Here is a 25,817-nt window from a genome sequence, read left to right as displayed (position 1 = left end):
CTAGTTTTTTTAAAAAAAATATTACTCTTTTGAGAGGCCAGGTCACCATCTTGAACCCCAGATTGGTGCCTAGTTCAATTATCGTCAGAGAGCCTTCATCCAGCAACTGATGGAAACAGAGGCAGAGAATCACAAGCAAACATTAGGTGGAGTTCTGAGAATCCTGCGGGAGCGAGGATAAGAGCGAGAGGAAGGATTATATGAGCCAGAAGGGTCAAAGCACACTATAAGAAAACCCACAGAGAGATGGCTCAGTGGTTAAGAGCATTGCCTGCTCTTCCAAAGGTCCTGAGTTCAATTCCTGGCAACCACATGGTGGCTCACAACCATCTGGAATGAGGTCTGGTGCCCTCTTCTGGCCTGCAGACATACAGACAGAATATTGTATGCATAATGAATAAATAACTATTTTAAAAAAAAAGAAAACCCACAGAAACAACTGACCTGGGATCACAGGAGTCTCACAACTGAGACTGAGCTGACAACCAGGGAGCCTGCATGGGACTGCCCTCTGCATATATGTGACAGTTGTGTAACTTGGTCTTCTTGTGGGACTGCTAAAAATGGGAGCAGGGGCTGTCTCTGACTCTTTGCTGACTCTTGGGGGTCCTTTTCCTCATACTGGGTTGCCTTACCCAGTATGAGGAAAATACAAGGGGAAGTGCCTAGTCTAACTACAATTTGATATGACATGTTTGGTTGATATCCATGGGAAGCCTGTTCCTTTCTGAATAGAAACAGGGAAGGAGCAGGTTGAGAGGGTGGGCAAGGTGGAGAGGGACCAGGAGGAGAGGAAGGAGGGGCAGCTGTGGTCGGGAGTAAAATGAATAGGTAATTTTTAGAATTACCTTTTCTTTAAATTACTTTTATTTCATGTGTAAAGATGCTTTGCTTGCATTTGTGACTATGTACCACATACATGACAGGTGCCCTTAGAGGCCAGAGCAGGGCATCAGATCCTCTGAAGCTGAAATCATAGACAGTAGTGAGCTGCCATGTGGCTGCCGAGAATTCAGTCTAGGTCCTCCAGAGGAGCATCCAGTGCTTTTACTCACTGAGCTAGGGCTCGCAGCCCACGTTTTAGTCCTCGACTAAGAACATAAGACCTAATATATTTCCCCATAAGTTTTTCGCGAAGTTCGGATTACAGGTGTCATTGCAAATCTTTTGCCTTTTTGATTACACCTTTCACACAGTCCTTAAAAACAAGCTCATAGCCTTGAAGTTGGCCTGGGGCTGGACTGGGCCAGTGGGATTTAGGAAGAAGACTGCTTATCTGCTCATTGGCTCCTCTTTAATTTTTCCCAGTTCTGCAAGAAAAGCTGTGGTATCCTCACCACCCCTCTCCTTCAAAATCCCATCTTCCTCACCTGCTAGAGGTCCCCCACGGCAGGCAGCAGGAATCGAAGGGGAAGCTGCACATTCTCGGGCTGGACCGTCCCTGTTTGTTTTCCTTGCAGCAGCTTGCTCTCCAGCTCGGGTGTTCTTCAGGACTTCCCATGTTTGTGTTTTATCTTTATAGGAAAGGAAAGGTCTCTCTACTTGAGTGCTGTTCTGGAAGCTAGCTCAGATCTATCTTTTCCTTTTCCGCCTCTTGTTGGTCGCCGTTGTCATCTTTTATTTCAGGCTGGGATCCATCCCTGCAACTTTAGAGGCTCATTCATCCATACATCATTGAGAATTTTAGCTCACGGAAATGTCTGCAGCATTTTAGCATTAAAAAAAAAAAATCCCCACTCCCCCGTGTCTGGCCATCAGAGGACAATTTGCAGGAGCTGGTTCTCTCCACTATGTGTTCCAAAGATGGAACTCTGATTAGGTTTGGCTTCAAGTGCCTTTATCCAATGAGCCATCTTGCCAGATCTGTTTATCATTTTTAAGTATACAACTCAGTGACATGTAATGCTGCCTGCTCCGTCTGAAAACAATCAGAACTTTGGAGTGGTTGATGAGTTTTTAATTTCGGGTGAGATGAGCTCACCAAGGTGACAAACACCCATTCTGGAGTGTCCATGACATCTCAAGCACTTAGCACTCACAGATGCTTGTTGCATGACAGAATGACGCCTCCCTGGCTAACTTCTTTTGCAGTCGCAGATCCAAAAAAACATTCCCTTTTCACTAGGCTGGGGTGTCATCGGAAGTCGGACGCTGGTGACCCGGTAGGAGGCGCCCCACGGGCCCTATTGTCGCTTTCGGTTTGCCCGGGTCGGGCACCTCTCTGAGAAGTCGCGCCCCCCCCCTCTCCTTGGCCCGCGGGCCCGCCCCGCCCCGCGGCTTCCTCCTGGACCGCGGGCACCGAGGCCGCACAGGGCAGAGGAGCCGGAGCCGGCAAGCAGGCTGTGGCGGCAGCGGCTGCAGAGGCGATGGTGAGATGGGCAGGGGCAAAGGGCGATTGTGCAGGGGCGTGAGGTGGGAGCCCGAACCCCAGGGGTGTGGGTCACACTGGTCGCATGGGCCAGACCCAAACTTTGCAGGCAGCGGGTATAAGGGACTCAGAGTGCGCCCCGTCGGGGCGGAGTGAGCGGAACTGCAGCTTCCCACGCTCCTGCCCCAATACCGGGCAAGACACTTAACCTCCACAAGCTTTCTTTTCCGTGCCATAAAGTAGGGGCAGCAGCAATACCTACCTACCTTAGTAGGTCCTTGAGAGGTTAAAGGAGATGTTTATGGTTGGTGTTGCCAGACACTCAGAACCCTCTGCTAAGAAGTAGTAGGTAATGTGATGACCTCTACAGGTCTTCCTGGGGCTCAGAGCGCCAGTGCTGGCCCAAGGGCTGGAAACCTGAGTAGATGCTTGGGCGAGGTCCGCTGTAGGCCGGCTGCTGAAGGATAAACACTTTCCCCAGGGAAAGAGAAAATAAGTTGTTTGCTAGAAAAGTCCCTTGAAATTATCAGTGTGACACAGGCTGACTCTTTCCTAACCTCTACCTAGTGACATAATCCTGAGTTAAGTCACCCATACCTGTTGCAGACCTGCCATTTCCAAGGTGCCGGAGACCTCTGGTGCCAGGATGCCCCTCCCCTTGGGACTCCTGGGAGCATGGGCCAGACTGGAAGCAAGTTCAGTCCTCTAAGGCTGGATGGATGGGGCCTGGCTAGTGGTGGCAATGCCTGGATGGCTTCGTCTCTAGGGAACGGGAGGCAGGAAAGGGAAGTGGGGCAGGAAAGTAGTCCTAAGCTTTGAGGCCACACCAGGAAACTGAGGGAGTCTCTGAGAATGGGCTCGAGCTGAGAGCCCACTTCCTAGAGTGCAGGGTAAGAGATGGGAGGAGGTAGGGGGTGGGCTTCCAGAGCGCCCTCAGCTCCTGGGGAGCTGAAACGAAGGTTAGCAGGTTAGCTATCTGGCTCTATGGGAGAACCTTGGGATGCTCACAGGTGCATTCCGGGTAAAGGGGGTTCAGAGCCAGGAAGGGGGCTCATTGTTCCTCCAGCCTGTCTCCAGCTCCATCAGCTAACTCTTCCTCCCTTCTTGTCCCCCTTTCTGGCTCCACCTCTTTCCCTTTGCCACCCACCCCTCTGACTACCTAATTACCCCACCCCTTTCCTTTCCTTCCCTTTTCTTCTCCGTGACTCACGGGGTCAAAAAGGATATAGCAGTTCTTTTGTGCCACTAGCACAGAACAAAGCGATGATTGGGAAGATGGAAAGCGAGCAATCTTTTTTTGCAGTGTACAGGTGTGGTGTGCATGCTTGTTCACATGTGTGGGCAGGTTCGTGTTTAGGTGCAGATGGAAGTCAGAGGTTGATGTCAGCTCTCTCAGTCAACAGCTCTCTGCTCTGATTACGAGGCCCGGTCTAGGGCTGAACCCGGAGCTCTCCAGCTTGTCTAGGGTAGCTTTTCCTCGGGGTCCCTGTTCCTGCACCCTGAGCACATGGACCGCTTGACATTTATGTGGGTGCCCTGGAGCCTTATGCATGGAGCCATCTGTCCAGAACCATAAATAAGTTTTTTAAAAAGACTTGATCGTATGTGTATAAATGTTTTTCCCACATGTGTGAATGTGCACTGTGTACACAAGTGCATGTGGAGTCCAGAGGAGGGTGTTGGTTCACCTCATAGTGGAATGGTAGATGACGGTGAACTACCAACTGGGTGCTGGGAAATGAACCCAGGTCCTCTGGAAAAGCAGCAAGTGCTCTTAACTGCTGAGTCAGCTCTCCAGCCTCACTATAAATAATTTTAAAAATTACTTAGCTTGCTTGTTTGTTTTTTGGGGGACAAAGTCTCATATAGGTCAGGTTGGCTCTCACTATAAAGCTGAACCACCACGCCTGACTAGAATTAACTATTTTTTTTTTGAGGCAGTCTTGCTATTTAACCCTTAACCTACTTATGTAGACAAAGCTGGCCTTGAAACTGCAGCAATGCTCCTGCCTCTGCCTCCCAAGTACTGGGATTACAATTATCTGGTACCATGCCCAGCTATTGAATAATTCTTTTAGTTAGTTTGTTTGTTTTTATTTTTGTTTTTTCTTGAGACAAGATCCCACTATGTAGATTGGACTGGCCTCGAACTCTGCCTACTGAGTTCTGGGATTAAATAGGTCCACAACAATGCTCAGTCAAAAATAATTCTTGAAGTCATTCATCTGACAGAATCTGTGTGTGTAGTCACAGGCCTCTCGTTTGAACCCAGCATCAAGTGGCTGGTAGTCTTTAGCCCCCTCTCTCTGTAACTAGTTTAGCTTAGTGTTTAGACTTGTGGCCCCTGGAGTCTGGCCGTTCTACCCTCAGATCAGTTACCTACTGACTCCGGACAACTCTGGGCTGTAAAACAGGGATGATAACACTGTCCAGTGGGTTATTGTGAAGACTGAGCCAGATCCCCCGTGCACAGCTGGTCAGTGCTGCTCAGGTTATGTACCCACTGAAAAGTGTCTGTTGCTAGTGTTCAAGACTTAAGGCCTGTAGCCCCAACACTCAGGGGCAGAGGCAGGAGGACCCCCAAGTCTCAGGCGAGCCTGTGCTGTTTATTGAGAATCTCTTTCATTTTTTTTTTAAATTAGAATTTCTGAAAGGGCTGCAGTATGTGACGTCCTAGGTTCAATCCCCAGGACCACACAAATAAACAAGATCTCAATAGCCTGTGGGACCTGAGCAAAAGAAAGCCGAGGCTGGGTCAGAGCAGCAGTTCTCGAGGATCCACGGAAGGTTCCCCACTTAGACAAGATGATAGTGTGCAACAGGGAAGACCTTGGCTGGTTATGCATCTCGTAAGAAAGGAAAGAAAAGGAAAAGGTGACTCTCTTGAGGAACATATACCCGCACCTAAGATGTCCTTACTAAGGTCCCCAACTTCTTCATGGTGGGGGGGGGGCGGTGGTGTTGGCTGGAGTGGTGGCTCAGTGCTGCTCTTCCAGGGACCTGGGTTAGATTCCCAGCACCCAGATGGTGGCTCACAACCACCCCTCTCCAGATGCCAAGTTCCAAAGAACCTGACTTCCTCAGGCAGGCACATGGTGCACATACAAACATGCAAGCAAAAACATCCATACACACAGAAATAAAAAATGAATAAATAAATCTTGGCGGAAAAAAGAGTGGGCAAAAGGAGCCAAGTGCGCATGATGGTAGACACGTAGTGAGTTCAAGGCCATCCTGGAAAGAAAAAGAAAATGGGCTGGAGAGATGCCTTATTGGTTAAGAGCAATGACTGCTTCTACAGAGGACCTGAGCCCAGCCCCCAGTCTCCATTTTAGGTGGTTCATATGGCCAGTGCCTGAAGAGACCAGATAGGTTGTTAGATGTCCTGGAACTGGAGTTGCAGGTGGTTGTACCCATCTCATGGGTGCTTGCAGTCAAAGCAAGGTCCTCAGGAAGACCAGCCACTGCTTCTAATCGCCGAACCTTCTCTCTGGCCCCCATAAATATTTTTTTAAAATAAATCTTAGGGCTGAAGGGATGGCTCATCGGTTAAGAGCACTGGTTGTTCTTGCAGATGACTTGGATTTGACTCCCGGAACCCACACGGCAGCCTACAGCCACCCAAAATTCCAGTTCCATGGAAGTCTGAAATCCTTTTCTGTCTTTCTTGGGCACCAGGCACATACATGGTACCCACACATACCTGCAGGAAAAACATCCATTCACATAAAATAAATAAATCTAAAAAAAATCTTATGTTTAAAAAAGAAGTCTGTCATAAAAAGGAAAAGTGATGAAAAATTGGTTTCCATTAATACTAATTAGTTATTTATTTGCATTTAGTGTGGGTCAGGTATTGCTTAGGCTTTTGTTCATAATATATCCCACAGGGGACTGGAGAGATGGCTCAGTGGTTAAGAGCATTGCCTGCTCTTCCAAAAGTCCTGAGTTCAATTCCCAGCAACCACATGGTGGCTGTAACGAGGTCTGGTGACCTCTTCTGGCCTGCAGACATACACACAGACAGAATATTGTATACATAATAAATAAATATTTAAAAAATATATATCCCACAGTCTGAGCTGGGGTGATGAGCTCTGTGAGGTAAGTGCAGTTACCACCACTTTACAAAAGAGGAAGTAGTTGGTCAGAAAGGTCACATCCTCAGGTTAGTTAATCAGCTGGTAAGTGGCAGAGCTAGGTAGAATTTGAGGCGAGGGAGGCAGCACACCTTGTTCTTGAGATCGGGTCCTCCTGTCTTCCAGGCCCCCAGCAATGAGGTTATAAGTGCTCACCAATACACACGGTTTTTACATGGGTATGAGCTAGCAGGCTCTGGGAATTTTCCTCTACCATGTCACGTGCTCTGTCCCCCTTCCTTGTGCTAGGGTTATGTTCACGCGTGGTCACACCCTACTTCTTGTTTTTAAGAGGCAGAGGCAGGGAAATATCTGTGAGTTCAAGCAGCCTAGCTGGTCTATATATTGAATTCCATGCCAACCAGAGGTATGTAAAACGAAACAAAACTGGGCAGGGCGGGAGGACGTGCTCAATGAGAGATCAAAGGTCTGAAGCTCTCCGCAAGCACGTGTGTGTGTGTGTGTGTGTGTGTGTGTGTGTGTGTGTGTTCCTGTTCTAGCACTCTCTACCACATCCCTTTGAGACTAAGGCTTTTACCAAACCTGGAGCCAGAATGGCAGCCCATAACCAATAATCCTCTCCCTTTGCTCGCTAGGTAGCTGGGGGTATTAGGATGTGCAACCATAACTGGCTTTTTACATGGGTGCTTGGGATCTGAACTCAGGAGCAAGCACTTTTACCCACTGAGCCATCTGCCCAGCCTACACACCCCAGCCTCTGCCTCTCGAAGGTCTCGTGTTGTCTGAGAATTTTCAATTCTCTTGCCTCTGTCTCTGAAGCGTTGGGATTGCAGGTGTGTGTCATGCCTAATGTTTTTGTTTTGTTTTTGAGACAGATTGTACTACATAGCCTAGGCTGGCCTGGGACTGGAGATTCCCCAGTTATGCATGCCACCACCCCTGACTTTTTTGGGTTTTATCACTTCCTCCACACTGATTTCCACCCCTTGACTTCTGCTGCTTTCCCTAGCCCTGCCCAGCCTCTCCACCCTCTGCCAGGTCCCTTCACTAGTGGGCTGTGTCCCTGCCTCTGCCAGAATGACCCAGCTCCATTCCAGTACCTGCCCTTTTGATTACAATTCTGACCCTTGTAATCGCCTTACTCCAAGGGTGACTAGGACACTTTATGTCTCGTGTGGAACTTTACCCTTTTATGATGGCACCACATATTTCTCTTTCTCAGCTAGGGAGAGCTCTTCCTGAAAACAGGTACAGTTCATCCAGAAAATATCTGTCATGTGTGTGCCAGCTGCCAGGCCCTTGGCTGAGTGACAGGTGGCACAGAGCAGCTTGGTCCTTGCCCTCTGTTTGCTCAGCTCTTCCCTGACACTTTTCCTAGCAATCTCTCTTTCATACTGTGAGCAGAGACCTGTGTCTATGGTTAGGGTCCTTTTTATCTTTGGTTGAGGAGACCAAAGTGGGCTGGGATTTGGTGGCTGTGTTCCCTGGAACATACGTATCCTTTTGGGTCTGGGGCCCATCTTGGCTCCCCATAGGCGTAGGCCTGGCTTTGCTGGAGAGGAGAAAGGCTCTGGACTATAGTTGGAGCACAGCCGGCTCTCCATAGAAAGTGAGCCTGCTTACCCTTTGTATGGGAATAAGATAACAACAGCTGTAGAATCTGGAACACAAGAACAGAGCTGGGGATGTAGTTCAGCGGGTAGAGTGCTTGCCTGAGCGTGAATGAAGCCCCGGGTTTTCATCTCCAGCAGCACATACACTGGGCATGGTAGAGCACACTTGTACTGGTACTGCGAAATGAGACTAAAAGGGGCAGAAATACAAGGTCATTTTTGGCTGTATAGTGCGTTGGAGGCCAACCTGGGCTAAACAAGACCTTGTCAAAAGAAAAAAGAAAAGAAAAGGAAAAAGTTAAAAGGTAAAGAAATAGGAAGATGCTGGGGCTATGGCTCCGTAGTTAGCAGCACCTGTCACTGGTGCGTCAGCATTGGTAGGGCTTTCTGGTTACCAGACTCTTCCAGGTTCAGTGAGAGACCCAGTCTCAAGGGAGTAAGATAGACAGTGACAGAGCAGGACACTGGCATCATCCTCTGGCCTCTGGGTGCATTGCAAGTAGGTGCTCCAGCAAAACCACTAACAATACACTCATAAGCTACCCAGAGTGGGGGACAGACAGACAGACAGGGGCTGTGAAATGGCTCAGCGGGCAAAGCGCTTTCCACACAAGCCTGCTGACCAGAGTTCAATCTCCAGAATCCATGGGAAAGTGGACAAGTTGTCCTCTGACCTCCACATCTGTGTCCCCTTACAATCATAAAAACGAAAATACCCACAGCATCTCACCAAATGGTGATTCTCGTTTTCAAGTTCTGTCCATTCCCAAATCTGTGCTTTGGAGTTCTGGGATGTGGGGAGGTTCAAACAATGGAGCCTTGTCCAACAATGCAGTAGTCACAGCGGGGATGACAAGTGACTCAGGAATGGGAGGACGCATGAGTCCCCTGTTCTCTTCACTGCTGCCTTGGGTTCCAGCCCCTGAGCAACTTCTGCCTCCTTAGTTTGCCCACACCACCCTAAAAACAAGCTGTTTTTCTGGCTCTTGGGTAAATATTGACCTGTTGGGGTTTCAGGTGCCTGTCCCTCGAAACTCCTGCTGAGCTAGATAAGCAAATCAGGAGAACCTCTCTTGAGACTAAGGGTTCCTTTTGGATAGGCGATCTAACAGCCGGCCCCTTTACTGGGTCCTTGGCGTGATCAGCATTGTGCTGGCCTCCCAGGCTTAAGGATGCCAGCGGATGGACTAGGATGCTGCCCCCTGCTCTCCCTCTGGGAGCGTGTGACCTAGCTGTGGAGAGAGGACTCATGTGCTGGGAATGCGCTGGGGCTGTGTGCAGGGGGGCAGCTGTGATGGTCCTCTGTGAGGATTCTTGCCTGTGGAGGAGGGAAGCCTCTGTGACTACCAGGTCTCTCCCAACACGTATTCTCCGGTTTTAAGTGGAATTCTGTCAAATGCCAACATGTCTGCTGCTGTGAACAATGGGAGATATGGGCTGGCAGGAAGGGGTGGGGGTTGATGCTCTGTGAAAAGGAGATAGATTAGGGATGGGCTGGGAAGGACTAGGCTAAGGGGAGGGAGTTTCCCGTGGTTTGCTAATCCTCTGGTATTTGTCTTCCTGACGAGATCTGCTCCTGGTCTCAGCACGTGACATCAAGAGACAGCAGCCTTTTGCCCCCATTCTCTTACCCTCTTCCCCTCTCTCCCTCTTTTCCTTTCATACCCCCCCCCCCCCCATTGAAATGTGTGCCCGTCTTGTCTCCAAAACAAACTGGGTTTCTTGGTTAGGTGAAGCAGTGCCAAAGATTGTCACTTGGATTCCATTGAAAACTACAGATCCCAGTGAAGTCCTGGGTGACTAGAAGGCTGGAGGCCAAAGGCCAGAGGGTCTCAGGTTCCCAGGAGGAGAGGAAATAGAAGGTGGTCACTGAGGTGGAGAGTAGGTTAGCTCAGAGGCAGAACTGGCCTGACTGGTCAGCTAAAGAGGCAGAGATGAGCTGCTCAGTTGGGGAGGGGTTCTAGGCAGGGATGCTGATATGGCCTGGTCTCCAATGACCTTTCTGTCCTGCGGAGTGGATTTTTTTTTCTTGCCTGGCTTCCTGCTCTTTGCCACTTCTTGGGGTCAGTGGGAAGTCATAGGACAGATGCCAACACTGGGTAGATGCCATCTTGGAGCAGGTGAACAAAGCATCTGCTTTGTGGGAAGGTGGAGACCCGGGAAGTTCCCAGTTTGAGCTAACATAGAAGAAGCCAAGATACTGAAATCCAGAGAGGATGAACAAAGAGCCCGGAGGTCAACTGTTCAGAAGGCAGCCCTTTAACCTGAATAGCTCATGCCTTTACACACAAAAGATGCTATTACTCATCTGCCATACCCAGACATTGTAGGGGAGCGGGGAGTTCAGGTCCTTTGTGCCAGGAGGAAGGCTCCTGGGTGGGGAACTCTTGCATCCTTGACCTTGGGCTTGGTGCTCAGGCAGGGAAAGAATTGGAGCTATGCCAGCAGCAGGCGGACGAAGTGACGGAAATCATGCTCGACAATTACCAAAAGGTCCTAGAGCGGGATGGCAAGCTGGCAGAGCTGGAGCAGCGCTCGCACAAGCTCCTGGACATGGTGTGTGGCCCCGGGGAATGGGGAAGGGACAGAGCTCTTAGGCTGTGGTGGGGAGGCTAGAGATGGGGTCTAGGACTTCTGGTTTCCTACTAGAGGATTTTAGAAAGATACACTTGGGTTGGGGCTATAGCTCAGCTGATAGGGTGCTTAGCTAGCATGTGCAGCCCTGGGCTCACTCCCCAGCATGGCGTGAAACACAGCAGTGTACACCTGTGATGCTAGCACTCAAGGGATCCAGAGGACCTGAAGCTCATTCTCAGTCACACAGTAAGTCCAAGCCAGAGCTGCAGGAGACCCTGCCTTACAAACAAATATAAACAAATAAACCTAAGAAGTCTTTGGAGTTGTGTGCATTCCTAGCGGTCATGGGCTAGGTGGGTGTGAGCTAGCAGGGTCAAGAGTCAAGTGTTACAGCAGTGTTTGAGGTCAGGAGCCAGGTCGGAAGGGTTCCAGAGTGCAGTGAGTGGAGGGGCAGCAAACAGGACAGGGGGATGCTGGCATGCAGATGGAGAGCTGCCTTTGAGGTCCTGTGGAACCGTTAACTCTCTCTCGGTGTCTCTGGGTATCCACAGAGTTTGGCCTTCAGCAAGACAACCAATACTCTAGCCCAAAAGAAGCGCTGGGAGAACATCCGGTGCCGGGTCTACTTGGGGCTGGCAGTGGCTGGTGGCCTTCTCATCATCCTGATTGTGCTGCTGGTCACCTTTCTTCCGACGAGCGATGGGGAAAGTAGTCAACCATAGGACTTGGATGTAGGAACTGCCGTACGAACTGGAACTGACCCAGCCAGGCCTGGAGGAGAGGCTGAAGGACTGCACAGGCCTGTCCTGGTCTCCAGGGAATCCTGGTGTTTGCGTCTGTCTGGGCCTCCCCACTGAGTGCTGAAGGGCATCTTGGACGTGTGCACCTCTACATCCCCCATTATGTCATGGACTGGCCCTTGAGGGCAGCCTGCTGCACTGGCCCTACTAAGTGGCACCGCTGGAGCTGAGTAAAAGCTGCTGTTTGGTTAAAAGAGTGCTCTCTCTCTTTCTCTCTCTCTCTAACACACACCCCACAGACACAGAAATATAACAGACACACATACATCACAGACACAGATGTGTACATACATACTCCAGACACAGAAATACCTCATACACACACACACACACACACACACACACACACACACATCCCACGGGCCCAGAAACATACTACATACTATATACACACACATATACACTAAATTAATGTAACTTTATTTATTATTTTAAATATTTTTTATATTTTATTTATTTATTATGTATACAATATTCTGTCTGTGTGTCTGCCTGAAGGCCAGAAGAGGGCATCAGATCTCATTTCAGATGGTTGTGAGCCACCATGTGGTTGCTGGGAATTGAACTCAGGACCTTTGTAAGAGCAGGCAATGCTCTTAACCACTGAGCCATCTCTCTAGCTCTTAATGTAATTTTAAAAAGAAAAAAAGATTTTCCTTTAGGATACCTCCTTCCTTTCCTCTCCTCCTTGATCTTGCCCTTCACAGACAGACCTTTATGTAATATAGGGGCATGGACACAGCAGCCCACAAAACAGACCTTTTTGTGGAAAATGAAAATCCATCATTTCTGACGTCTTGAGGGTTGTCAGAGGACCAACAGGACTCCAGATGGAAGAACAGAGAAGAACGGGCTTGCTGGGAATCCAGCTCAGTTCTTAAGAGTGCTTGCCTAGTATGAACAAAGTCCTGGCTTTGATGGTGGCGCACACATCTATAGTCCCAGCACTCAGGACATAAAGGCAGGAAGATTACAATGTCAAGATCATCCTTGGCTACAGTTAGATAATGTCAGTCTGGACTATGTGAGACCCTGCCTCAAAAGCAAAAAGGTGGCTGCAGAGATGGCTCAGTGGTTAAGAAGGCATACTGCCCTTGCAGAAAACCCGCATTTGCAAGTTCAGTTCCCATCTCTCAAGTCAGACACTTCATAACTACCTGTATGTCCAGCTTCAGGAAGAGCATCCCTCTGTGGGCACCTGCACTTAAGTGTACACACACACACTTTAAGCAAACAGAAAACATGCTGAGAAATAATCCCATAAAGTGTTTCCCTTGAAAATACAGGGACCTGAGTTACATCTCCAGAAACCCTTTTAAAAAGCCAGGTGTATAGTCCAATATGATAGCATTAACCTTGATCTAAGCACTGGGGGTGTGGAGACAGGTAGATCTCTGTGAGATTGATAGCCTGATCTACACAGTGAGACTTTCTCTCAACACATAAACAAGCAAACAATAAACAATATGGTGGCCTTGTACATCCAGAACTGGGAAGGTAGAGACAGACAAACCCCTGGGGAATCACTAACCCCCAGCCTAGCCTAATTGGTGAGCGCCAAGTCAATAAGAGATGCCGTTTCAAAACTGATCTGGTGAGTAAAGACTGTGGAGTTGGGGGCTGGAGAGATGGCTCAGCAGTTAAGATCACGGACTGCTCTTCCAGAGGACTTGGGGTTCAATTCCCAGCACTCACATGGCGGCTCACAACTGTCCTGTAACTCCAATATCCTCACACAGATATACATGCAGGCAAAACACCAATATACATAAAAATAAATAAATAATTTTTTTAAAAAAATACTGTGGCATTGTAGCTGGTCTGGTATGTTTGTGCACACCTTGCCCAGCTCTTGGAAGGCAGAGGTAGGCAGATCTCTGTGAGTTTCAGGCCAGCCTGGTCTACAGGGTGAGTTCCAGGATAGCCAGGGCTACACAGAGAAACCCTGTCTTGAAAAAACAAAACACAAAAATAACAATGCTCATCTCCTCTTTATCGCCGCTAGTTTCTCAGCTCTGGCTAACCAGCATGGATTGTCCTAGCAGAGCTAAGATTCACCTCAGTGGTGCCAGTCTCTTGTTGATCACCACTGGGCCTTCAGCCCCAGCTGACCAGAGACACAGATTTGTTTTTGCTTGTTTGTTTGTTTGTATTTTTTTTATTTTGAGATAGGGTTTCTCTGGTTATCCCTGGCTGTCCTGGAACTTGCTTTGTAGACCAGGCTGGACTTGAACTCACAGAGATCTGCCTGCTTCTGCCTCCAGAGTACTAGGATTAAAGATGTGTGTCACTACCACCCGGCTAAGCCACAGATTCTCAATTCAAATATATCTCACAAACAGCCCTGGCAGAGTCTCTAAGGGACTCTTGGTGTGGGAGGTCCTTCTGTCTATGTGTTGCTTTTCTTGGTTAATAAATAAAGAAACTGCCTTGGCCTGTTGATAGGGCAGAACTTAGGTAGGCAGGGAGATGGAACTGAATGCTGGGAGAAAGAAGGGCAGAGTCAGAGATGCTGTGGATCCACTGCCAGAGATAGACATGCTAGAACTTCGTTGGTAGGTCATGACCTCATGGTGATACTCATATTAATGGAGATGGGTTAAATTAATATGTGAGAGTTAGCCAATAAGAAGTTAGAGCTAATGGGCCAAGCAGTGATTTAATTAATATAGTCTCTGTGTGGTTATTTTGGTTCTGGGCAGCTGGGACTAACAAGCGGTTCCCTGCAACAGACTCTCAAACTTGCCTCTGAAATGTCTTTAAGCCAGGCCTTCATCAGCTGCATGGCTGTCAGCATTATTTTCCAAGTTCCCACAAGTTCATTAAGTTCTAAGACTTTAACAACTTTTCCAGCCCAATGTTCCAACTTCCTTGATGGAGGTGGGTCTTGTATCTTATCTGTTGCTTTCATTGGTTAACTAATAAAGAAAAACTGCTTGGCCTGATAGAAAATTAGGTAGGTGGATCAAACAGAACAGAATGCTGGGAGAAAGAAGCCGAGTCAGGCAGTCGCCATGATTCTCCAACCCCAGACGGATGTAGGCTAGAATCCTTCTTGGTAAGCCAGCTCGTGGTGCTACACAGAATATTAGAAATGGGTTAGATCAATATGTAACAGCTAGCCAATAAGAGGCTGGAACTAATGGGCCAAGCAGTGTTTAAAAAAATACAGTTTCCGTGTAATTATTTTGGGTAAAGCTAGCCAGGTGGCGGGAAGTGGCCCGCCACTCCTATTTCAACACTTCCTTACCAGTCTTCCCAGATAATATGTTCAGATCTGTCATAGAAATACCCAAGTCCTAGTGCCAATTTCTGTTTTGTTTGCTTCTATTTATTTATTTGGTGTTTTCTCTGTAGACCAGGCTGGCCTCAAACTCACAAGAGATCCCCTGCCTCTTGGTGCTGGGATCTTCCTGAGTGCTGGGATTAAAGGCATGTGTCACCACTGTCTGGCAGTGTTTCCTTTCTATTGTGATAAAACACTATGACCAAAAGCAACTTGTTGAGAAAAGGGTTTATTTCAACTTATAATTGTAGTCCATTATGAAGGGAAGTCAGCACAGAAAATCAGGGCAGGAACTGAGGCAAGAACTGGAGCGGAGGCCCAGTGAACCCTGTCTTCACTCTGCCACGTGCCAGGCTAAGTCCTTGGTGGGCGCTACTTCTCCACCATCACTGTTTTACAGACAAGGGTATAGGGAAGCGGTGAATTAAGAGGTTCCCTAGGAACCCGGCTGCCCGCTTTCTCAGTCTGCTTCCCTATACAGTGCTGGGGTGTCACTGCCTGCAGTGTGCTGGGTCCTTCCATATCCGTCACTAATCAGGAAGAGGACTGTCTACAGGCTCGTGGGATGGAGGATTTTTTCAGTGGAGGTTCCTTCTTCCCAGATGACCCTAGTTTATGTCAAGTAAGGGTCATACTGGCTTATTAGTCATTGTTAGAGACAATGTCTCCCTAAAAGCCCAAGATGGTCTCTTAAATTCTCAGATTACAGGTATATACCACCATGCCTGCTCTAAGAATTTGTTTCCTTCCCTGGGTTTATTATCATCTTCCTCTGCTGAGAAAGATGGAGGAGATCCCTTTGTACTGTTAAGTAGGTCAGCAACACTTACATTGGGTAAGCCACTTCTGGGGGCTCAGATTTCATTTATATAAAAGGGCACAGAGGTAATGAGGGCGCAGCTCCATGATAGGGCAGGTGCTTGCAGGCTCTGCAGTTAAGCCCCCATGAGAAAAAAAAAGCAGAAGGTACCTCACTACAGTATCAGACAATTACAGTGATCAGATATGGGTTTTTGTTCTGTGTCTCTCTTTTTATCCTGTTTTTTTTTTAATTTTAATTTTTATTTTTTGTGCATTGTTGCTTTTGCCTGTGAGAAGGTGTCAAATCTTAGAGTTGCAGACAGTTGTTAGCTGCCATGTGGGTACTGGGAATTGAACCCAGGTTTTCTGGAAGAGCAGTTAGTGCTCTTAACTGCTGAGCCATGCTCTTCAGTGACTCCCCCCCCCCCCCACCCCAACCTTCCAGCTTAACCTGTTTAAGACTCTTACTATGTAACCATGTAACCATCCTCGGGCTGTCACTTTTTTGTTCTGGTTTGGTTTGGTTTAGTTTTTCGAGACAGGGTTTTACTGTGGCTGTACTGGAACTCTCTTTGTAGACCAGGCTGGTCTCGAACTCACAGAGATCTGCCTGCCTCTGCGGGTTTTTTGGGCGGGGAATTTATTTTTATAACTGTGTATGTGTTTCTGCCAGTTGAATGTAGGTATGGGGAAGAAGGGAGACAGAGGGGTTATCTGGAACTGGAGTTGCAGGAGGTTGTAAATTGACCGATTTGAGTTCCTTACCATACATGATTTTGTCTTCTTCCTCTTTCCTTATTTATGTTTTTTACTTTTTTTTTTTTTTTTGATTTTTCGAGACAGGGTTTCTCCCGTAGTTTTTTTGGTTCCTGTCCTGGAACTAGCTCTTGTAGACCAGGCTGGCCTTGAACTCACAGAGATCCGCCTGCCTCTGCCTCCCGAGTGCTGGGATTAAAGGCGTGCGCCACCACCGCCAGGCTATGTTTTTTACTTTTATTGACTGAGACAGGGTCACACTTTGTAGCTATGTTTGGCCTCACACTCACAGAAATCCCCCTGCCTCTGCCTTCTGAGTTCTGGGGTTAAATGTACTTTTTTTTTTTTTAAATGTGTGTGTGGGTGTTTTGCTGCCCTTCTGTCTGTCAGTCCTTGCGTGCCGGGTGCCCGCCGAGTGTCGGAACCCTGGAAATTGTCTTACAGATGGTTGAGCGCCGCCTGTGGGTGCTGGGACTAGAACCTGGGTCAGCTGAGCTTCCTCTCCAGCCCTTCCACCCTTTATTTTTATACCCAGAGCATCACAAATGCGTGGGAATTATCCTCTCGAGGAGTAGGCGGGGCATGACGGGAAACTCAACCAACAAGACTCAAAACGACTTCCGGCTTGCACTTCCACTTGTGGAACACGGTGAGGGCTCTCGGGGCGTGACGCCGGGAAACTCCCCGGAATTCCCTCGTTCTCCAACTCTATTGGCTTTAACCTTTGGTCACCTGACTCTTCTGACCAATGAGAAGCGACTGAATCTGTACTTCCGTGCCTCTGTGCGGCCAGCGAGCCACTAAGCCCACCCCACGAGTTCTCTGATTGGCTGCCCTCTCAAAGCCCGCTCGCTTATTGGCCAGGGCGGCATCCGGCTATCCAGCGGCAACCTAGAGCTGTGTCAGACAAGCCTAGCAACCCGGCAGCCATGGCGTCTTATTTTGATGAGCACGACTGCGAGCCGTTGAACCCTGATCGCGAGGCCCGCAACAATATGTTGCTGGAGCTCGCGAGGAGAGTGCGCGGGGCTTGGAGCTGGGCCCCGGGCAGCAGGTTTCTGAGCTGGGGCTTGGCGGAGAGGGCGGGTAACCTGGGAGATGGGATGAATAATATGGAAATGTTAGTCTGGGCAACGCGAGTAGACGGGAGTCATTAATTTGGGCCGTTAATGAGCAGGACTCGCCAGGGGATCGTGGGAAGGACTGAGCTGGAAAGGGTGGGAGTCGCAGAGGGAGACACCGGAGAAGATTGTCACGGGGGAGCGGACACGACCTGTGTTTCTGCGCGTAAATTGGATAGATTCTAGCAGTAAGCTGGCACAGAAGTCCACTGCCGCCCCGGAATCAACTTGGCGTTACCCGGTCATTACTGAACGACTTCCTTGAGACCGCTACTTCGTGTAAAATGGGAATGAGCAGCGAGCTAGAGTTGTGTGGTCACACTGCCGTGCTGGTGTTTTTCTTGTGTTTTGTTTTGAGACAGTCTCTATGTATCCCTAACTGGCCTGGAACTTAATACCTAGAAAAGGCTGGCCTCGAACTCACAGCCTCCCAAGTGTTGTGGGAGGCGTCGTCCCGCCCCCACCCCGCCTTTTTTTTTTCCTGAGCTGCTGTTGTGTACTGGTTATTATTAGCTAGGACACGTGTTTTTGTCTGTGTCTAGGGAGTTAAGGGGACCAAAAATGTGTGGTTTCCTTAGTTGTGACATTACCCCCTCTTCCTCAGATCACTCTTTAATAGGATGGACTTTGAGGACTTGGGACTGGTAGACTGGGAACACCACCTGCCTCCACCAGCTGCCAAGGCCGTGGTAGAGAGCCTCCCCAGAACGGTCATCGGTAGCGCCAAGGCTGGTGAGGATACAAGGTCGTCTTTTCTGTTTAGGGCAGATAAGCCAGACCTGCCATCTCCCCCAAGCCACCGCAATCTGGCCTGTTAGTTTTCTAAGCCAAGTCTGGGTCTGAGTGGGAGGTTGGGTGGGGCCTTAACAGTTCTCCTGATCAGCACATCCTCTTCAAGAGCTCAAGTGCCCTGTGTGCCTTTTGGAATTTGAGGAGGAGGAGACTGTCATTGAGATGCCCTGCCATCACCTCTTCCATTCCAACTGCATTCTGCCCTGGCTAAGTAAGGTATTTCATCCAGCCCTTACCCTGCCCTGATAACCAATTCTGAAACTTCAATTTTGGTTATGGACTGAGATGGGAATTAAGGAAGGGTAGGAGCAGGGGTGGAAATCTGGAGCAGGAAAATGCTGGAATACTGTCCTGATTTTTCTAGACAAATTCCTGCCCCCTGTGCCGCCATGAGCTGCCCACTGATGATGATAGTTACGAAGAGCACAAGAAAGACAAGGTAGGGGCTGGTGATTTTGTGGAGGGATACAGTGGGCTTGGTCACCCGTCCTTCCACCTCAGCAGACTCCATGACAGCTGCTCTGTGGCCCTATCCATCAGGATTCAAGCCTGGCCCTGCCCAGCCTGTTGTCTTTCTTTCAGGCTCGGCGGCAGCAGCAGCAGCACCGCCTGGAGAACCTCCATGGAGCCATGTACACGTGAGGCACCATCAGGGCTGTGAGCTCGGCCTCTGTGACATCTATGCCCTTTTGCACTTAGAGTCTTCATTAAAGGTTTCTTTACCCACTCTGCAGGTGCACTGCTCACACGCCCGAGCAGGGGCTCTGCATCCTCAACCCTGCTGCTAATGAGAAAGATGGCAAAGGTCTCAAATGGTAGAAGGTGCCAGGCTGCATTTCCCTTTCTGCTGGCTCTAGACTCTGGGTGGTGGGGCCCTGGTAGCAGCCAGGGCTTGGGTCTGAGTGTTCTTGGTTAGAAGTCAGACTGTGTCAGGGCCTGGCACTTTGTAGCTTTTTGAAACTGATAACTAACTTGCACCACCCCCTTCCGGAAGAATCTAGTTAACCTTGGAACCTTTAGTTAACATTGGAATCCTGGGGGTGTTCTTTAGTTCCACAGAGAAAACTTTTAACATTGTAAAAGTTGCTCTCTGTATCCTGTCCCTGTAGTCCCCGGGTATCAAGAAATCAAAGTTCAAGCCAGACTGGGCAGGGAAAGAAATTAAGACTACAAAGCCAAGCCAGGTCTTTAGCTTGTTTAGACTCATAAAGGGGGCCAAGGTTTTGAGAGTGGGTTTCTATGTGGCCCTGGCTGGCTGAGCCTGGTCTATACAGAACTTAGGAGATCCTCTACCTCCTAGCTCCCCATTGCTAGTATTACTGGTATGTACCACCATGTCCAGACCCTTCTGATGTATTTAGATGGCACCTGTCACTCTTAGTTACTGGCAACCCTCAAGAATCTTTCCAGGATGAAAGGGTTTCTTCTCATCCCTACCTACTGGATCAGACCCTCCCTGATTCTCCAGAACAGACTGCAAACATGCAAATTAGAATTCTTTTAATAGATATAAAAAAAGTACTAAAATACTCATGTGGTTCTGCTGTGTTATTTGCCCTAAAGGAAGTGAGGGACAGAGTGAAGAACCCAAATGCAGCTGGGTGGGCCTTCCCTTATGCTAAGGCATGCTCCTCCCATCATCCAGACTTATGGGCCCCCGCTGCCCCAGCCCCCAATTCCTGCAACAGGAAACCCCAGTGGTCTGGCTCTGGCACTGGGAGTAGAAGGCACCTGAAGGGCTGGCAGGGCAAGTGAGGACAGGTGACCTTTAACTCAAAATACTGCTCTGGTATGGGGTAACAGGACATGGAGCAGAGCAGCTGGTGAGACCACGCTCCTCTATGGCACAGGTGGATGTTGGATGGCCACTTCTCCAAGAGTGAGGAAGCCTAGATCCCAACAATACTCTAAAAAATTGTTTTTGGTACAAAAGAAATGCAAAGAAGGTAGAGGGTGTGGGTACCGCGGAGGCTGGGCCAGCCACCCTCCAGACTCAGATCATGGCAATACTCTCAGGAGCACAGTTGAGGTGGGTAGAGGTGCTGCTGCTCCCAGAGGACTTACAAGCCCTGCCAGGGGTGGGCTGCAGGGCAGCCACCAGTGTGCCTGAGGAGACTGTCCCAAACTCATAGCTAAAGGTGCCATAGAAAATGAGGATATCGAGGACAAACACCCATTCACACAGGGCAGCCCCATGCTGCAGCTGAGAACTCTCGTGGAAGAAGAAGACTCCACCTGGAGTAGGTAGGGTTAAGGAAAGGTTCAATGGGATGTGTGGACTTGGCAGCACTGTTCAGCCATCCCGTATATTTAAGTATGCTGAGGTAAAGGCTCAGACCTCATAAGGAGACTATAGGACAACGGCCACTGGGCTCAAGATCCCACCCCTACCCCCGACTTGGGTGGGAGAAGGGTTGAGCTAAGGGGATGAAGTCCTGGCTACCCTGTCCCAGAAGGATACTAAGGACCAGGGTGATGAAGGCGATGACAGCTAGCACACTTCGCAAGTGGGCCATAGCCAGGTCCAGGGTGGTGGTGGCCCCATGGTAGAAGAGAACACATTGCAGGCACACAAAGAGCAGCCCAGCAAGGAGGGCCACACCGGCTCCGATGTAGTGTAGAGACTTGGCATGGTCCACCTGGCTCAGACAGGGGCTAATCCATGAAGTAGCCCCACCTCTCTTCCCCATCCAAAGCTTCTCTTTCCCTCCTCACCCCCTCCCTTCCTGGATCAGCCCCCAGGCGCTGCCCATGCAGGCAGCTAGACCCTATTAAGGGGAGGTAGGGAGGAGGCACCTGAAAGTTGCCGACCACCACAAGGCCCGCAGCATTGGTGCAGCCTGTGATGAGTGCTGTGGTGTTAATCCAGGAGTGCCGGTTCTGCTCCAGGAGCTGCCCATAGCGAAGGAGGCAGATCAGGGCCACTAGGGGAAGACAGTAATGCTGTGGCCAGTTCCTGGCCCTCCTCCAACCTTCCCAGCCTGCTCTCCAGCCTCTTGCTGAGAGCTACAAGGTTGTGGACAAGAAGGTAGGACTGTTTTTGTGTCCTTCCCGCCAGTGCCAGGCTTTTATCCAGGGCAGCTAAGATTAGTTAGCATCTGGTCTTCAGTGAACTGGAGAGAAGTTGCCCCTTCACCAGCTCTTGGTGATCAGAGTAAACATTTCTGGGTGTTTTTGGAGATGAAGGTAGGGATGTTATAGTATCACTCACCCATAAAAGCACCCACGTTGCCAATGAGGCTGAAGAGGCAGCTCTCTGGGGGATATGTTCCAGACTTGCTGAGGGGAGGGGTGAGGACAGTGAGGCAGGAGTACCCATGGCCCTCTTCACCCCTCCCACACCCTCTGAGGGGGCTTTATCTGTACTTGGTCCTTCAGCAGGGAGCCTCTGATTTAAATAGAGCTCACGTGTAGGAGAGATAAAGAGGTGTCCCAGGTGCCTGGCAGATCTGAGACTCCTTGCAGCCTGCAGCTGCTCTAAATCTCCTTGAGCTTGTTTTGGGCACTCAGAAGTGCTGACCTTAAATCCAGGTACTTCCATTGGCTAGCTGTATAACCAGAATGAGTATCTCCAAGCCTCTGTTTCCACATCAAAAGTGAAAAGAGATCCTAACCTGAAGATGGATGGAAAGGCACTACTGGCATATAAAACTCAGCAGAATGCCCAGTCCTAGAAATAGCAAGTAGTGCATTTATTCCTTTGAAACAGGGTCTTACATTGCTCAGACTAGCCAAAAACTAGCTGGGATGACCTTGAATTTCTGACCCTCTTGCCTTACTCTCCAGAGTGCTGGGATTGTGGGCCTGGGCTACCACATCTAGTTTTATGTGGTGCTGGGTTTTGTGAATGCCAGGCAAGCATTCTGCCAACTGAGCTACGTACTGAGCTACATGCCCAGGCTCCCTTGTCTCTGTTCTTCCCTGAGACAGGGTCTCACACAGCACAGGCAGGTCTGGAATTCATCTTCCTACTTCTCAAGTGCTAGGAGTATAGCCCTTTGCCACTAGCCTTGGTAATATTACTTGGCTAAGTGTGTTTCATCTTGAGATCCAGAGATAGTCCTTTGCTTGAGGGGGTTTCTGAAGTGCAGAGGGACCTAGAGTCTGTCCAGTTTCCAGGACCTACCTGATGAGAGGAACGTCGTCAAGGGTGCAGCAGGTCTTAGGGCCCCCTTGTTCAGTGGGGTCAGGAGAGCAGGACTCGTTGTAGGACCTGGCAGGTAGGACACAGGGTAGACTGGGAAGGGGTATCTCAAAACCTTGGAAATCTTTCCGACCTCCCCAGGGCCTTCTTGGAGCATAAGTAAAGAGGATGAAGGGATGATGGGAAGTGGATGGGCGGGTAGGATGTCATGCCTGGAGACCAATGTCAGGGAACAGCAGTGAGGACTATGGTCTCCATGTGGCTTGTGGGCTCAAAGAGGGACAGAGATGAAGGGAACTTGAGAGTGAGGCCATCTGCAGAATGTTCCATACCAGTTTTCCACTGGGCACACGTGGCGGTTCATCACGGCCATGGCATACCTGTGGAAGCAGAACTTCCTGTCACCTGTCCCCATGGTTCTTCAGGCCCAGCCACCCCCTACTGGCTCTTTGACTTTTGACCTAATTCAGCCTCACTGTCCCTGCTGTCATTTGGTGGGGTGAGGAGGTAGGTACTGATGCTATAGCAGACCCTGCAGAATTGCCTCCAACCAAAGACCCTCTGGAGGTGTCCTGCCTAGAAGTATATGTCGGAGCTGTCTTGCTGGACTGCAGTGGTGCCAGCTTGTCTCACGAGGCTGTGTGCCCAGGAATCAGGCCAAGCTTTGGAGACAGAGTGACCCTGGGTACCTACCATTCTGGAGCCTACAAACAGGTCAACAGATTTTTTTTTTTCAACAGATTTTTTTATGTGCAATCAAGGTCCTGTTAGAGCCCCCCCCCCCCCCCTCGACCCACACTCCTCTTACTTACACTGTCCATATGCCCGTGATGGAGAATGCTGACAGGCTGACAGGCAGGAGGATCCAGGCGGTCATGAGGGAGTGGAGCCAGGGTGGTGGTGGTTTGGGGGTAAGGACAACAGGTAGGTGGGGAAGAGGGGGCAGGCCCAGCTACCTTGAGATATTTCAGCCACAATCATCAGCTGCCCTGGCCTGGTGGGGGAGAGAGATCAAGGTCCAGGGTCTGGTGACTGGCCAGGGCGGGGGGAGGGGAAGGGTGGGCAACACTTCACCCAGAGCTCTCCCTGGGCTTTCGAGCGTCCAGATCGTGGCACCCTCTGGCTATCCATCTGGGGCCTCCGCGAGATTTACTCAAATGCCACCGGCGCGCTGAGACCCTCGGGCAAGGCTGTAACATCTGGAAAGAGAGCCAAGCTCCCCGACCTGAGGGACACCGGCTCGGTGGAGGCTGGAGCTAGGACAATCATGGGGATCATGCCAAGGAAAGCCTGGAAGGGTTCGCCCGGCCGAGAAAGCGGCTGCGAGGCGTTGGCGTGCGGGCAAACCACCTGACCACCGCGCCCCGGCAAAGGGGCGGGTTCTCGAGGGAAACCCGACCGGGTCTCGCTCGGGTAGGCACAGGGACCCCAGCTTGGGTAGGAGTCTGCAGTCAGCGACAACTCCCCTCCCTCCAGAGTCCGGCTCCCCAAGGCGAACCCTTAGTGGCCGAGAGAGAAAAGAAGTCCAGTACGCACCTCCCCGGAGCGCCCCGCCGCCGCTGCCGCTCCCTGCTCGGCCCCCTCGTGGCTGCGTCTCCAGCTGCGGCCCTCGGAGCAGCCCTGAAAGGTTTAAAGGGCCGAGCGGCCCCGCCCCTGGCGGCCCCAGGCCCGCCGCGCCGCCCGCCGGGACGTGGAGTCCGCGTAGCCCCGGCCCCGGTGCCGGCGCCCCGCCCGAGACTACAACTCCCGAGCCCCCGCGGCAATGTCACGGGGGAAACGTGGGCGGTACCCTAAGTCCAGGGGACCTGGGCGCCGGGGGCGATGGCCCGGACACCTCTGATCTAGAGGGCAGTTGTGTTTGTCATTCCTGCGGTGGGAGTGCGGGCTGGCCGACCCTGCAGCTCCGCCCGTGACTGTAGCCTGTGGCTGTCATCGTACACGTGGCTGAAAGAAGCCTTCCTCCACTGCCTCGGCCGACTGTCAAGGCTTTGGGGAGGCTCTCCCCTACCTCAATGTGGCGCCCCAAGCCTGCCACAATCTTGACAGGCATGAGGCAGGTGGATGAGAAGGCAAGTATCAAACCTGGTCCTGGCTTAGGAAACCCAAAGCATGTTGGATTTGGTTTTGCCCACCCCACCCGCTTCCCTCCGACCCGCCCCATTAGCAAACTTTGGAAGAAGGCTGCTTTTAATTTTATTCTGGGGGCATACAAGAACACAGAGTACTGGCCAGAAGTCACTGTGTTCAAGATGTTTCCCGACTAACGACTCAACACTTAAATAAGGTTTAGGGTACTAAAGGATATCCATTTTAAATACATACAGGTGCCTGTGTAGGGCCAGTAAAGATGAACACACCCAGGTGCTCTTTGCTAGAGGGAAAGGTGAGGGACTAAATGGAATCTGGGAAGAGATAATAGGGAATAAATTACCCATTAGTCTCCCTTCAATTGATGGGCTGAGAGTGTACCCGGAACATTCTCTCCATGAAGGAAAGGGCAGGCTATGTCCTGTGGTGTGATAGGTGTGCCTGGCTCTGCCTATGAGGCAGCCGAGCAGTGGGGTCCCCGTGAGACCACTCTTAGGAGAGTCATTATCCCAAGGGAGCACAATCTCAGGCTGGTAGAGGCGGGAGATAGACTGGTGAAACCAAGGTTAGCTTCACAAAGTCCCTTGTGCTGAAGCAAATAGAGCAGAACACGCTGTGGATTGGGGCTTGGGGCTTCAAGAGGAGAAACCTTGCGGGGAGCCAAATGGAGGACAGAAATGTATTGTATAGGAAACCACTGAATGGCCATTTCCCCCTTACCACCAGGACTTATTAGGGAAAGCAAGATCGAGAAACATGACTGTGCAATCATTACTGGACAAGACGAGCTTGGCTGAATGGACAGGGGTGGTGGTGGTGGGTATAAAATCCAGCCCAGCTTCTGACTGTAGGGACAAAGGTTCAGCTCTCAGTAACACAGAAGTAGTATCTTCCTGTCCCACTGCATTCCGACCTAGCCAGGTACCTTCTTATATGTTCAAACAGGACTATGACCTATCGCTGAAAGCTGCTCCCCTTCCCCCCACATAGTGTCTATTATGTAATCCAGACTGGTCTCAGACTAATGATCCTTCTGGCTTTGGCCTCGAGTGCTAGGATTACAGGCATGTAGCACCACACCTGGTTAGCTTTTTTTTCCTTCCCCTCAAGATAGGGACTGTGTAGTTCTGCTGCTGGAACTCCTTGTATCTGGCTGGTGACCTTTTATTTTTAAAATTATATGTGATTTTTTTATTCCTTTCTATGTATGGTGTTTTGCCTGCAAGTCTGTGCACCACATCCTTGTAATGGATCCTCTGGGACTAGAGTTATGGTTGTGTGCTGGGAATTGAGCCTTTGTCCTCGGGAAGATTATCAAGTGCTTTTAACCGCTGAGCCATTTCTCTAGCCCCCAAATTATAATCTTTCAAC

At 50.1% G+C, this 25,817-nt stretch overlaps 3 protein-coding genes across 6 annotated transcripts; 2 read left to right on the top strand and 1 right to left on the bottom strand.

The window, feature by feature from the left end:
* The first annotated feature begins 2,227 nt into the window (after nt 1–2,227).
* Nucleotides 2,228–11,647, top strand: Vamp5 (vesicle associated membrane protein 5). 2 transcript variants are annotated; one of them, XM_041640707.1, is made up of 3 exons: nt 2,228–2,369; nt 10,500–10,637; nt 11,210–11,647. In XM_041640707.1, the coding sequence occupies exons 1-3, from the start codon at nt 2,367–2,369 to the stop codon at nt 11,378–11,380; spliced, it is 312 nt and encodes a 103-aa protein (XP_041496641.1). In that variant the 5' UTR covers nt 2,228–2,366; the 3' UTR covers nt 11,381–11,647. The 2 variants fall into 2 exon arrangements, with proteins under 2 accessions (XP_041496641.1, XP_041496650.1); XM_041640716.1 differs by lacking the exon at nt 2,228–2,369 and adding an exon at nt 6,819–6,874.
* Nucleotides 11,648–17,194: 5,547 nt separating this feature from the next.
* Nucleotides 17,195–18,940, top strand: Rnf181 (ring finger protein 181). Its single transcript, XM_041642517.1, has 5 exons — nt 17,195–17,355; nt 18,027–18,154; nt 18,321–18,430; nt 18,579–18,653; nt 18,797–18,940. Exons 1-5 carry the CDS (start codon nt 17,231–17,233, stop codon nt 18,854–18,856), a joined length of 498 nt encoding a protein of 165 aa, XP_041498451.1. The 5' UTR covers nt 17,195–17,230; the 3' UTR covers nt 18,857–18,940.
* Nucleotides 18,941–19,697: 757 nt separating this feature from the next.
* Tmem150a (transmembrane protein 150A) lies at nt 19,698–24,095 on the bottom strand. 3 transcript variants are annotated; one of them, XM_041642489.1, is made up of 8 exons: nt 23,895–24,095; nt 23,171–23,352; nt 22,691–22,738; nt 22,341–22,427; nt 21,426–21,493; nt 21,011–21,138; nt 20,676–20,853; nt 19,698–20,449 (listed from the first exon to the last, which is right to left on the bottom strand). In XM_041642489.1, exons 2-8 carry the CDS (start codon nt 23,233–23,235, stop codon nt 20,208–20,210), a joined length of 816 nt encoding a protein of 271 aa, XP_041498423.1. In that variant the 5' UTR covers nt 23,236–23,352; nt 23,895–24,095; the 3' UTR covers nt 19,698–20,207. The 3 variants fall into 3 exon arrangements, with proteins under 3 accessions (XP_041498423.1, XP_041498438.1, XP_041498430.1); XM_041642504.1 differs by lacking the exon at nt 23,895–24,095 and adding an exon at nt 23,433–23,879; XM_041642496.1 differs by lacking the exon at nt 23,895–24,095 and having other exon boundaries at nt 23,171–23,879.
* Between the last annotated feature and the right edge of the window lie 1,722 nt (nt 24,096–25,817).

The sequence above is a fragment of the Microtus oregoni genome, unplaced genomic scaffold (genome assembly GCF_018167655.1).
Source record: "Microtus oregoni isolate MIOR12 unplaced genomic scaffold, Mior012 000002F_ref0000024, whole genome shotgun sequence".
NCBI lineage: Eukaryota > Metazoa > Chordata > Mammalia > Rodentia > Cricetidae > Microtus > Microtus oregoni.
The sequence above is the reverse complement of the archived record's forward strand: the minus strand, read 5'-3'. Positions and strand labels throughout refer to the sequence as shown.

Bases quoted from the DNA above. Each gene is read 5' to 3' on its own strand.
- Rnf181 (XM_041642517.1), top strand. From the start codon at position 17,231: ATGGCGTCTTATTTTGATGAGCACGACTGCGAGCCGTTGAACCCTGAT. The intron at 17,356-18,026 runs GTTTCTGAGCTG...CCTCTTCCTCAG, and splicing joins AGCTGGGCCCCGGGCAGCAG to ATCACTCTTTAATAGGATGG. The intron at 18,654-18,796 runs GTAGGGGCTGGT...TCTTTCTTTCAG, and splicing joins AAGAGCACAAGAAAGACAAG to GCTCGGCGGCAGCAGCAGCA.
- Vamp5 (XM_041640707.1), top strand. The intron at 10,638-11,209 runs GTGTGTGGCCCC...GGGTATCCACAG, and splicing joins CGCACAAGCTCCTGGACATG to AGTTTGGCCTTCAGCAAGAC.
- Tmem150a (XM_041642489.1), bottom strand. From the start codon at position 23,235: ATGACCGCCTGGATCCTCCTGCCTGTCAGCCTGTCAGCATTCTCCATC. The intron at 22,739-23,170 runs GTAAGTAAGAGG...CTGCTTCCACAG, and splicing joins ATCACGGGCATATGGACAGT to GTATGCCATGGCCGTGATGA. The intron at 21,139-21,425 runs GTGAGTGATACT...GTCTTCCCCTAG, and splicing joins CAACGTGGGTGCTTTTATGG to TGGCCCTGATCTGCCTCCTT.